The sequence below is a fragment of the Triturus cristatus genome, chromosome 6 (assembly GCF_964204655.1).
Source record: "Triturus cristatus chromosome 6, aTriCri1.1, whole genome shotgun sequence".
Taxonomy (NCBI): Eukaryota; Metazoa; Chordata; class Amphibia; order Caudata; family Salamandridae; genus Triturus; species Triturus cristatus.
In genome coordinates, this window is record NC_140589.1 from 716,861,092 (window position 1) to 716,874,845 (window position 13,754).

At 47.6% G+C, this 13,754-nt stretch overlaps 1 protein-coding gene across 1 annotated transcript in view; it reads left to right on the top strand.

Annotated features, from left to right (window-relative positions):
* Nucleotides 1–13,754, top strand: part of SEC63 (SEC63 protein translocation regulator) — a 669,334-nt gene that overhangs the window by 228,130 nt on the left and 427,450 nt on the right. The window contains exon 8 of the mRNA XM_085611209.1: nt 6,732–6,840. Coding sequence (XP_085467335.1) covers nt 6,732–6,840 — 109 coding nt within the window. The remainder of the gene's footprint in view (nt 1–6,731; nt 6,841–13,754) is intronic.

A 13,754-nucleotide genomic window follows, 5' to 3' on the forward strand; every position in this document is an offset into this window, starting at 1 on the left:
GTTCGGCGTCGAGGGATCGAACTGCAGCGGTCACGCAGGAGATCAGATCTAGATCTTCATCAAGGGATCGATCATCATCTCCAGGTCTACATATCGTACAGATTTCTCCGGCGAAATCCCCCAAGGCTACAAAGCAGTATGGACTTTCACCTCGCTGGTTGGAGAATGTGGGTACAGGTGACTGCAGAAGCCCGGGCTCGGGCTATTCTCGCACGTACTCTCCCTCCAGGATTGCTCCACGTAGAAGCAAGTCTCCTCCTGGTAGGCCAAGGTCACCTTCTCCACGCCGGTCACGATCCAGGGATCGTCTTTCTCCTCACAGAAGGCCCAGATCTCCTTCTCAACGCAGATCACGGTCCAGGGCTCATCATAGTGACCGTCCCCACAAGAGGCAACGCACCAGATTGCCCACCTGGTCTTCCTCCACAAGGTCCTCGGTGCGGGATTATTCTCCGACATATTCCTCCACCACGAGTGTCTCCTATTGTTAACATCACTACTTTCTCTTTAGGTCCTGGGTAGAGGTGCGCAGAAGTTGAACATTACATTGCTCACCCCTCTGGCTCCCACATCCATTATATTTGATACTTTACATCACCGTTCAGCGCCCAGACCTTTGCTACCGTTGGTGCCAGGACTGTTGGAGCCAGCTATGGCCACTTTTCTCACTCCTGCTACGGTGGGCTCTGTGCCTTTGAGGATCGCCAAGAAATATAAGGCTCCTGTTGAGGATCCTTTATTCCTAAGAGCGGATCCGCCAGCGGACTCCGTTATTGTGGCGGCTGCCATGAAGTCCCACTCGGCGTCTGTTTCCTCTTCGGTCCCCCCGGAGAAAGACAGTGAACAAATGGATTCCTAAGGCAGGAAGATGTGCAACACTTCAGCGTCATACATGAAAGTGGCGAGTGCTTCAGCCTTCTGGGGCGTTATGATCGTTCACTTTGGGATTCACTCTCCAGATTCGCTGAAAAACTTCCAAGGGAAGATAGACAGGACTTTAACGAGATTCTCCTTGATGGTGGGCTTGTAGCCAATCCGATCATTAGTGCGGCTGCGGATGCTTCGGACCTCGCCGCACATGGATACTCCCATGGCGTATGCTCTCGACGTTCAGCCTGGCTGAGGCTAACGGGCCTCAAGCCCGATGCTCAAAAGAAAATCCTTAATTTGCCTTTCAACGGTTCGTCCTTATTTGGTGCTCATGCTGATGACCAAATGAACAAGATGAAAGCTGAGATGGACACCGTTAAGGCTGTTAGACTGGAGAAGCGCAAGGAATATCGGAAGCGCTTTCGTCAGGGCGACAAGCGCGCTTTTCATCAGCGTGTTCAAACACCTCAATGGTCCTCTCAGAATCAACCGAGGCGCCAATTCCAACAAAGGGGTCGTGGCAGAGGAAGAGGGAACGCTAAACAGCAACAGTCCTCCACCAAGCAGCCTTCCAAACAGTGAGGTCTTACTTCCTCCGCGCCCGTTCGCCACTCCGGTAGGAGGAAGTATCAGTTTTCACCTGGAAGAGAGGAAAGCCATTACAAGAGACAAATGGGTACTGAATATTGTACAGCATGGCTACTTGCTGAGGTTCAAGTCTCCCCCTCCGCCGGTAACCCCACGGAAGCAGCACCTTCCTCAAATTCAAAATCGGCTTTTGCTGGACGAAGTAGACACTCTCAACTCCAAGAACGCCATAGAGGAAGTACCACCCCTACATAGAAATCAAGGAGTATACTCCCACTATTTTATAGTTCAAAAACGAGGAGTAGTCAAAGAGTACAGTCCCATCCTCGACCTGCGTCTGCTCAACGGATTTGTCAAAAAGGAAAAGTTCAGAATGCTGGCCCTGCATCAGATCTTCCCGCACCTTCACCAGGGAGACTGGATGTGTGCCATCGACCTGCAGGACGCTTATTTTCATATTCCTGTCTCAGTGAAACATCGAAAATTCCTCAGGTTTCAGATCTCTTGTCAACACTACCAGTACAGAGTTCTGCCGTTTGGCCTCAAATCTGCCCCACGGACATTCTCCAAGTGTATGACGGTGGTAGCTGCCTTCCTCCGCAAGCGAAAGATCTTAGTCTATCCCTATCTAGACGACTGGCTCCTGAAGAGTTCCACTCCTGTTCTACTCCAGAGCCATCTCTCGTTCTGCCTCAATCTACTACAGTCACTGGGATTACAAGTCAACTACAAAAAGTCGGTCCTCAATCCCACTCAGCGGATTCACTACCTGGGCGCCTCTCTGGACTCTGCAAAGGCAAGCGTGTGTCCTTCGGAGGAGAGGTTATTATCCATGCTTCAGAAATGCCACACGCTTCTCTACGCTGCATTCCCCACAGCCAGGCAAGTGTCGTCACTTCTGGGGTCGATGGCTTCGTGCATTTACATTGTGCCGAATGCACGCCTTCACATGCGTCCTCTACAACAAGCGCTAGAGGATCAGTGGTCGCAGAGGTCAGGTCGCTGGGAGGATCTGGTCTCTCTTCAACAAGCCGCCAGGAACTCCATCAGATGGTGGATGAAACGCTTCCATCTGCTTCAAGGCGTCCCCTTCCATCAGACGCCTCCGACACAGACAGTGGTCACAGATGCCTCCATGCAGGGCTGGGGTGCTCATATGGACCAGCTGCAGGTACAAGGTCTCTGGTCCACTACAGAAAGAACTTATCACATAAACTTTTTGGAGCTACGAGCAGTCCATCTAGCCCTCAAATCCCTGTATCCTTCTATCCAAACCAGCCACGTTCAGATTCAGGCAGACAACACAACAACTATGTTCTATCTGAACAAGCAGGGAGGCACCAAGTCACGAGTTCCGTCTCTGGAAGCTCAGTCCATTTGGCGATGGCTACTGGCGAAAGGTCTGTCAATCATCGCAGTACACTTGCCAGGAACCCTGAACGTGCAGGCGGACGGTCTCAGCAGAGACTTCGTAGAAGCGCATGACTGGGTGCTCAACGAAGACGTCACCCAAGAGATCTTCCGGCTGTGGGGAGTACCGGACATCGATCTTTTCGCAGACGCTGCAAACAAAAAATGCCCCGTCTTCACCTCCAGGTTTCCCCAACAGGGATCATAGGGGAACGCACTTTTGATCAGCTGGTCGCAGACATTGCTTTACGCTTTTCCTCCTCTCCCTCTCATACCAGCGGTCATACAGAAATTCTACAGGACCAGAGCAAGGATGATCCGAATAGCTCCGGAGTGGCCCCGCCAGTGGTGGTATCCGGATCTCCTCCAGCTGTCAGAGGTGCCACACTGGAGATTGCCTTGCCTGCCGAACTTACTGACCAAGAGCCAGGGGAGAGTATTCCATCCCAACCTCCCCTCCCTTCGCTTGACGGCATGGCTCCTGAAGTCATCCAGTACGGACACTTAGATCTTCCGGCGGACTGTATGAACATTCTCCGAGAAGTAAAAAGACCCTCCACTAGGAAGTCTTATGCCTTCAAGTGGAAGAGGTTCTACATTTGGTGTAGAGAACGCTCTTGATCCAATCCAGGGTCAAGAACAGATTATTCTCCCCTACTTATTGCACTTGGCAAAGTCTGGTTTAAAGTACACTTCTTTCAGAGTCCACTAATCTCCTACCCAGGCCTCATTCTTCCAGATGCCGGTGGTCAAACATTTCCTAGACGGGCTTAAAAAAGTAATTCCGCCAGTGAGGTCTCCTTCCCCTCCCTGGGAACTCAACATCGTTCTCTTCGAACCTATTCATAAGGCGTCCTTGCAGCATCTGACCTGGAAGGCTGCCTTTTTAGTAGCCATCACTTCCGCCCGCAGGGTAAGTGAGATTCAGGCCATGTGCTGCAAGGAACCTTACACTGTGTTCCATACCAATAGAGTGGTGCTACGTACTCATCCAAGCTTCCTGCCCAAGGTGGTCTCGGATTTCCACGTTAATCAGGTTATCACGCTGCCCACTTTCTTCCCTCAGCCAACCACTCCCCCAGAGAGAGCTTTACATTCTCTAGACCTCCGCAGGGTATTGAAATTTTACCTTGCTGAAACCCTTTCGCTTAGAAAGTCTGACAGGCTCTTTGTCAATTACGGCCCAACGAATACCGGGCTGGCTGCTTCCAAGAGGTCTATTTCTAGATGGATTGTTTCCTGCATAGCCTTGTCTTATCAGCTGTCTCATAAGGTTCTACAGGCTAGACCAAGAGCACACTCTACTAGAGGGAAAGCTTCTACTATAGCTCTCCTTCGCAGCGTTCCCATTTCTGAAATTTGCAAAGCGGCTACATGGCGCTTTATACATACCTTTACACGCCATTATTGCCTAGATTCAGACGCACAGGCCGACGCCCAGGTGGGGCAGGCCTCTTTGAGGAATTTGTTTGCATAACTGCTATGCTAATGTGATGTTAATGCATGTTCTAGATGCTTTATTGCTCGTCCGCGAGACTTTGGGTATGGGCTTGCTACTCTATTCATAGATTATGACTATTGATGAGTATCCCCTGGATGAGAAGGATTAGTTACTTACCTGTAATCCTAGTTCTCATCCAGGGGTATACTCGTCAAAGTCATAAGCGACCCACCCACCTCCCCGGACGAGCATACTCTTTAAGTTATTGTTGATTGATTGCAGATCAACTCTGGTGCGTGTGCACCGTCAAAAAGAACTGACCTAACTGTCACCTGTGGTGCATCATGGGAGCAAGGGGGCTCCTGCAGGTCTTAAAGGCACGGTCCCCCTACTCTAATGCCTTAAAGGCAAGGTGTCAGTTTTCTTTGTTTTCTTGATACTCTACTGCAGCCTACAGGCAAATGCCTACAATTACAAGTTTGCTTTATGGCAATAAAGCATTGTTGTGTGACAATTGGTTTAGTGCTTCCTTTTTTCCTTATGGGCTAGGGGTACTACAATGCAAACCTATGTAATTTCAACTTTTTTGCCATGTCTGAAACATTTTAGGCTGCATGTATATGTTTTCACATATGCATATATATTTATAAGGGCAGCGGCACCACCAGGGACTGGACCTTGGTTCTGGGCCTCAGCAAACTCGAAAGTTAGTTTGCACGGGGATCACGAGAAACACAGCAAAAAGCCAAACAAAATTCAAAGCATCACCCACTGAAGGGTATTAACTGCGGGACTGGGAAAGGACTACAGCAACCACAATGCTCAAAATGAAAAGTCTATCGTGACGCCCACCAGGGGGCAAACATTTTAAAAGCAGCAAATATGGTTCCCTTTGTTTTCTCAGCCTCAAAGATGCTTCTGGTTTACCCTTTGAAAAAGGTCGAAGAGACCGAAATGCATCAGGGATTACATCAATACCAATGCTGTGAATATGCAATTAAATCTGCTAGTTCTTTCGAGGTGTGCGGCTCATTTCCTTCTCGCTGAGAGGGCTTTCTTCATATTTCACGGCTTGGTCCTGCCGCGAGCGACGCACCCCCAGTAACAAAGAGCGCCATTACTGCCCGACAACGGTCCTTTTCTGTGGACTTGCGCGAGCAAATAAGGGCAGCGGCACCACCAGGGACTGGACCTTAGTTCTGGGCCTCAGCAAACTCGAAAGTTAGTTTGCACGGGGATCACGAGAAACACAGCAAAAAGCCAAACAAAATTCAAAGTATCACCCACTGAAGGGTATTAACTGCGGGACTGGGAAAGGACTACAGCAACCACAATGCTCAAAATGAAAAGTCTATTGTGACGCCCACCAGGGGGCAAACATTTTAAAAGCAGCAAATATGGTTCCCTTTGTTTTCTCAGCCTCAAAGATGCTTCTGGTTTACCCTTTGAAAAAGGTCGAAGAGACCGAAATGCATCAGGGATTACATCAATACCAGTGCTGTGAATATGCAATTAAATCTGCTAGTTCTTTCGAGATGTGTGCGGCTCATTTCCTTCTCGCTGAGAGGGCTTTCTTCATATTTTTATATATATATGTATTTTCTATATGCTCCGGGATACCGCACGTGGGCGGGGATTATTCATAGATTATGACTTTGATGAGTATACCCCTGGATGAGAACTAGGATTACAGGTAAGTAACTAATCGTTATGGTAGGTCTATATATGCTGCTGTAAATGTTATATTCCAGTTCATAAGGAGCGGGATGGAATTGGAGCTGGTGATATTATGATGGTAGTCGCCCATACCAGCAATACAGGCACTGAAAAGAAAGGAGAGAGCTCTGATGGGGTTTCTGCTAAAATGTTGTTCTTTTTCTCCAGAACTTTTAAAGCAAATTTGAATAATGCTTAGGAAAACTTCAGGTCTAAACAGAATGCTGCATTAAACTTGAGATTCCAACAATAGATCTTCAAATATCTGAATGTTTTCTGGTATGGTTGTCATCCATTTGAAGACAATAACACCAAAAGTAAAACATGTGCAAATATGTGATAGCTTGCGTCGTCCGTGAAGCAAAAAAAATGTTTTTAATGCTTTTTTTTTACTCTGTTAGCTTAATTGACCCAAGGAGCATCATGTTCATTTCCCTTCTTGCATTATTTCTTGTCATCCAAAGGGTACCACCGTCTTGTAAACGAGCATCAACTCTCGCACAGCAATCATTTTTGTATTTCAATAAAACAATTTGCTGGTCTTTCCCTCTGATGTTGGATTGCATATGAAAAGTACAGACTATTGATGATTAAGTAAAGGATTTCTACCAACAGGGGTATTGTTCAAGCAGTTCTTCATCGCTGTTATTTATTTTTTGTGAAAAGTGGTTAGTGAATTATACCAATTTTCAGTCTACTCTTTCAGGGTTCCTGGTGGTACCGATCTATTCGCTACAGTGGAGATCAAATTCTCATCCGCACAACACAAATATATACATACTTTGTGTACAAGACACGAAACATGGACATGAAACGTAAGTATTTGAAATGGTTAATATGTGGCTTGCCTTCTCCAGAGTATTTATTCATTATATTTAGAAGCACATTTCAACAAGATTCTATCCTTGCTAGGGTGATCGATTTCAGAATTCTTTGCTTCAGTCAGAGATGTTCCTGAAAAACGTCAATTTTGTGTCCCTGCATTTTCCTTTTCCTACCTTGTATGTACGCTCTCCCTTGGTGCTCTTCTAAATTATTATTCTTAAAGCTGTTAAAATTAGAGCCTTGCGTGCCCAGTATCACAAATGTGCTTAAAGGCACTAGGTTGCCATACCTCCTTTTGCATTTGTACATCAATGGAGATTTATTTATTTATGGATCTATTTATAAAGCTTACCCTAATATAGAGGTGACAGATCACTATACAACACATCTTCTGTAATGTAACTATAGGAAGATAATGAACAAAGTCAGAATTTGCTCAAGAAGAATAGCACTTCCATGAACGGACTAAAGTGTTTAAGTCCTTTTCTGAACATTAGGAGGATTGGATAGAGTTTAATGGATAGTGTCAGAGCGTTTGTTATTTTGGACGCCATAATGGAGAATACTTGAATTACAAGTTTTAGTTTTTCTTACTTTTGGCATTCCTACCACCAGACAAAACCTCTTTCTATTTGGCCTGAGTCCTCCTGCAATAGCTATTTTTTCACGTAAGCTGGTTTACCTGCAGTGATTACTTAATTTCATGTAAATAAGCTGATCAGGATACTCTCATTTCCGTGGGTAGCCACTTTGATCTTACTGGTATTGACCAAATTTTCTAGCACTGAAGACCATTTAAAAAAAAAAAATGTTTTTGCAGTAGTGGGGCCGGGGGGATTTAAGAGTAGACAGTGGGACTGTAATAGCTTTAAATGAACTCTCCTGACCAACGTGCCCTTGGCCCAGATGTGATTATCCCCAAGCTGAAGTGGCAACATTTCTCTTGAGAAATGATAGGTTTTATTATGTTCAGATGGTGTTTTTCTTATTTGAAAGCCTTGGCACCTGTAACTATTTGTCAAGGATGTGAGAAAGTGCCATATTTCTTGCATGGTATGCCCCCACTTTTTGCTGAATTGCTGAATGTACTTTGACTGAGTGTGCCCTGGACTCCTGCCAATCAGGTGCCCAGGTCCTATGTTCCTTCCCTAAAAACCTCAAACCCAAATTGGCAAACCCTGGCCACATGTCAGCCCCTGGTAAATGGTAACCTAGGTACCCAGGGCCTTGTGACCAGGCAAGGCCTCTAAGGGCTGCAGTACTTATTGTGCCACCCTTAGAGGACCTAGACCCTAACACAAACACACTGCCCTTGCAGGCTGAGTGTCTGGGTACAAGACGAAACAAAGAGTCGACATGGCACACATCCCTGTGTGCCATGCCCACAACCTACACTGCCCTGGCATACATTAGCCACCCCTCTAGCTGAGTGCCCTATGCCAGTGGTGTGGGCACAGGAGCATGAGCCCTGTGCCCCTACAGTACCCAGGTCCATTCCTGGGCGCTGTGTGTACAGTGCTGCCATTTAACAGTACATGGTGCAGAGAGCTAGTCAAACACTAGCTCCACAGCACCATAATGGCAACACTGAAGACTGAGAAGTTTGGTATCAAACTTCTCAGCACATTAAACCCGCACTGATGCCAGTGTGGGATTTAATGTACAAAGCACTACAGAGGGCATCTTAGAGAAGCCCCCTGAAACCTAAACCTACAATCAACGTCTGGTCTGGGAGGCTGCCTAGGCTGCCACACAACAGACATGTTGCTGGACCCCTGGGTAGGAGAGCCCCCGCTCTCCTGGGCCTGCAACAATGCACATCCTGGGCGAGGTGCTAGGTCTCCTCCCCCAGGATGGACAGGGGGAAGCTTCAGAGGCATGCCGCCTCTGTGAGCTTCTCCAGGCCACTTGCTGTACCCAGCAAACTGCCCCCCCCCGTTCTAACCCCCACTCTGGCGGGAAGACTGGCCGGAAACTCCCAAATAAGGACCGGGGATGTGCCAGCCTGCCATCCCCACCCCTCAGGTGGGGGCGGCGAGGTGAAGCACATCTCCGGGCGCTCGCCATCTTGAAGATGGGAGGCCCTGCCCAATCAGGACTAGGCTACTGCCCCCCTCCCACTCCAGGGCAGGGACCCATTGGTCCATGTCCTTTACCTACCTGTAACGCCCCTAAATCTAGTATTTAGGAGCACCCTGAACCTTCCTTCCTTTGATTCCAGATTCTGAAAAAGCAAAGAAGAGCAAGAAGAAAGAAGACCTGCCGTGCAGCTGCTAAGAAGAGGAAGACACCAACTGCTTTGGCCCCAGCCCTACCGGCCTGTCGACCCTCGAACCTGCTCCTGCTGAATCCCGGCACCTCTTGTGGCCAGCAACCTCACAAACCATGGAGGACCTGGCTACCTTGTGACTCTGAGCACCTGGGACTCCCATGAGCAGTGGCTCTGCTCAAACCAAGTTTCTAACCCCTGGCATGAGCCCGGAACCGCGAACCCTCCACACTCTGCACCCACCAAGCCTGACCTGTGCCGGAGTGAACAAAGACCCCGATGATGTCCCCCTGGCAACTGTGACCCCGAATCCGGCACCCAAGGACTCACCTCGACGCTCCTAACGAAGCCTGCAGCCTCAGAACCAGGTACACCCCCCCCAACCGCGATCAACAGAGGGCAAGATTTCCCGACATCCAAAGGCACCCCGGCGCCCTGTGGCCCCCCTGTGGCCAATTCCTGGATACCTACCTACCTATCCTCTAACTACCCAACTTCTCTCGAAGTGGTGGTGGCACCTGAAGAATCTTCGTCCCCGAGCTTGCAGCCTTTGTTCATCCAGGAGCTTTCCCATTGAAATCCATTGAGCGCCCGAAGGCTCAAAAGCACCCAGCACCCAGCCGCCCGAGTGGCCCTGGCAGTGTAACCTCTACTCTAATCTACTTCCCCATTTGCCCTGAGCAAGTGACCAGGAGCCCAGCTCTCACAGCCGCGTGGCCTGCTAATAAGCAGCCACCAACCAAGGCCCCCCTGCCTCCCATAGGATAACATTGGGCCTAACTCACTCTGCACCTGAGGGTGAAACAGCTGTACTTACCTGACTCTGGGAGACCCCTGAGTCTTTGCCCAGAACCTTAACTCTGCCAGTCGAGTACTTACCCAAAAGCCGATAACCCAATTTTCCTCCATAGGGTAACATTGACTGGTTTCTTCTGAAATTTCTTCTAAGTGTGGAGTTTCTAAAACTTAAAATATTCACCTAAAATCAAACGAGTAACGAAAACGAAAATACTCACCTGCTATTAGGAGAGATCCCAGTGCTGGATCTTGGTGCCCAGCACTGACCCTGAAAAGTACTCACAACCGTACTTACCATTAACCCAATTTTCTTCCATAGGAAATCATTGACTGTTTTTCTGTGAAATTTCTTCTAAGTGTCGATTTCTGCAAACTACAAATATTCTTTAAAAATCGTACCAACTGTCTAAACGTAATTGCTTAGATAGAGGTCCCAGTACTGAGCCTAGGAGCCCAGTACTGGATTACAAAAGTAACGAGAACATACTATACCTGTAACTTGAATTTTCTCCCATAGGGAATCATTGACTGTTTTTCTATGAAATTTCTTCTAAGTGTCAACTATTAAAATAGCAAAAAATTGCCTACAACTCACAACAGTAACTAAGTCGACTTTACTCACTTGTTTCCAAGAACTGTCCCAGGACTGAATCTAGGATCCAGTCCAGGAGTTAGAAAAGTAATCCTGAAAGTAATCTATTGCAAATAACTTAAAACTTCCATTGAGCTCAATGTATTATTGTGTTTGAAATTGTGTTGCCTATTGCAACAACCTGTAACTACTACCTACAAAAGTCAATTGCATATTGCAAAAGTATTTAACTAAAGCATCTCATTCTGAGAAAGTATATTTTAATACCTATTGTTGGTTCTAAAATAAAACAACCATATTTTTTATATAAACCATTTGCCTAGAGTTCAGTTCTTGAGTGTGTGAGACCATTTGCTGACTGGGTGTGTACAACAAATGCTTTACATTGTCCTCTGATACTGCCTTACTGCTCGACCAAGCTACCACTTTAGAGAGTAAGGTTATATCTAACTTTAGCCTCTGCCAAACCTCTGTGGACTCTGTACACACTGTACCTATTTGGGAACAGAATATACAGAGCCACTTTCTCACATTGGTGGATCAGTGGTGGGATACAAACTTGCATTTGTTGGACTACTTGGTTACCATCTGATCACACGAAAGAACTCTTAAAATTGCCTTTAGAATTCTGATTGGTCTTTTCCAAAATACTTAGTCTTGTCAGGGCCTTGCTTAAGTCCCATTAGAATTTAAAAAAAATAAGTCACTATAGTCAGGGTAGAGTATTAGAACTGTCAGGTTAGAATGACTCAAACAAACCCAGCTATTAGTGAAAATAATAACATGGTGGAGGAGCTCGACCTCACACCTTACTTACACTTGTCTTTCAAGGAATTGAGGTCCTTATGCAATATTAAAAACTTACCAATGGGCCTGCATCCAACCAAACTAGGGCTCCAGGAGCTCCTGGCGGAGTATGCGAAGGACCACCCATCTGAACATGGTGATGACCAGTCAGATGAGGAAAAGGAAGAGGAGGAGGAGGATAATAAACCCCCCCTCCCCCCACACAAGATTCCCTAGGGAGGAAAGGGCCCCTATACCCTTGAATCCAAGAATTAGCATCTGGGAACCTAGAGTTCACACAGGTGAACCAGGTACCAGAGAGATCACTGGGGGACCCACCAGTGAAGAGGACAGCCTTTTAGCAAGGCTGGCCGAAAGATTGGATCTGGAGTCCAGGCTCCTGGCTCTAGAAAAAGAAAGGAGAGAGATGGGTTTAGCATCCATCAATGGTGGCAGCAATAATAAAAATAAGGATAGGGAGGAAACTTCTGATCCTAAAATCCCCAAAGGGATTGTCCCTAAATTTGAGGAAAGTGTTGACATCACCAAATGGTTCACACCCTTTGAGAGGGCTTGTGAAATTAGAAGAGTAAAGAAACCTCTCTGGGGGGCACTCCTGTGGGAACTGTTCTCTGGTAACTGCAGAGACAGGCTTCTGACCCTCTCTGGGCCAGAGGCAGGATCCTATGACCTCATGAGGAAGACTCTGATTGAGGGATTTGGATTCACTACTGAGGAGTATAGAATTAGATACAGGAGGGCTCACACAACCCAGACCCAGTCCTGGATAGACTTCTCAGTAAAGACACTGGATGGTTGGTTAGCTGGACATGGTGTGCATGATTTTAATGGAGTGTACAATTTGTTCATGAAGGAACATATATTAAGTAATTGCACAAATGAAAAGTTGCATCAGCATTTGGTAGACCTAGGTCTATTTTCTCCCCAAGAATTGGGAAAGAAGGCAGACCACTGGGTCAAGACTAGGGTGACAAGGACTGCCACTGGGGGTGACCAGAAGAAGGTGGTCACAAAACCTTCCCAGGGGAAGGGTGGTGAGAATCCCCAAGATAAAAAGTCAGTCTTCCAAAGGGCCCCAAAAACCCGTTCAGGGGGGTGGGACCCAAACTACCCCCTATGTGCCTCAACCCTATAGGGGGAAGAACTTTGATCCCTTAAAGGCCTGGTGTAATAACTGTAAGAGGTCAGGACTCCTAACTGTAGATAAATCTTGCCCCCACAACAAAGCCCCTAAGGCACCCAGTACATATACTCCTGGGGCAGCAAGTATACAGATGGGATCAGAAGTGTACCCGGAGCAAATCTGGGAACACACTGAGACAAGTCTAGTCTCACTGGGGGAAGTGGAGTTTGCCACTGTAGCTGTGTGGCCACCCAACTTAAAGAAATATTTGCCGTACCCCTGGGTGAATGGAACTAGGATAGAAGCTCTGAGGGATACAGGTACCAGTGTCACTATGGTGAAAGACACCCTGGTTTCCCCTGAGCAATATTTGATTGGGAAGTCTTACCCAGTCACCAATGCTGACAGTGTCACCACTAGTCATAACATGGCCATGGTGACATTAGGCGGGGGGGGCAGGGGGTTACTGGCCTGAAACAGGTAGTGGTCTCTCCAAAGTTGCCAGCTGCATGTCTGCTAGGAAATGATCTGGAAACCTCAGCCTGGGCTGAAGTTGAGCTGAAGGCCCATGCAGCCATGCTGGGCATCCCTGAATTGGTGTGTGTGCAAACCAGAGCAAGAGGAAGGATGAAAAAGTAGGTCTGGAACCTGAAATAATGGCCCAACCAACCAAGAGAAAAGGTAAGAAGACTGGGGAACCAGCTTCTGTACAGCAAAACATTCAGGACCCCTCTCCACAGGGAGAGGATTTGGATACCCATGAGGGAACTGAGCCCATGGAGCTTGACCCTTACCAGGTTGAACTCTTGGGCCCAGGGGGACCCTCTAGGGAAGAGCTGTGCCAGGGTCAGCGTGACTGTCTCACTCTTGAAAGCCTGAAGCAGCAAGCTGCTTCAGAAGCCAAGGGAGATGTCAGTGGTACCCACAGAGCTTATTGGGAAGAGGGATTACTGTATGCTGAGGCAAGAAACCCCACTCCTGGAACCACCAGTAGGGTGGTAGCGCCACAGAAGTACAGGGAGTTCCTCCTAACTTTGGCTCATTACATCCCCTAGCTGGACATCTGGGGCAATTCAAAACGTGGGAAAGGCTAGTTAGTCACTTTTACTGGCCCCAGATGCATCAAAAGGTGAAGGAGTTTGTCAGCTCCTGTGTTACCTGTCAAGACAGTGCGAAGACAGGTGGCCACCCAAAGGCCCCCCTAATCCCACTGCCAGTGGTGGGGGTGCCCTTTGAAAGGGTAGGAGTGGACATTGTGGGTCCACTTGAACCTCCCACAGCCTCAGGGAACACATTTATTCTAGTAGTAGTGGAT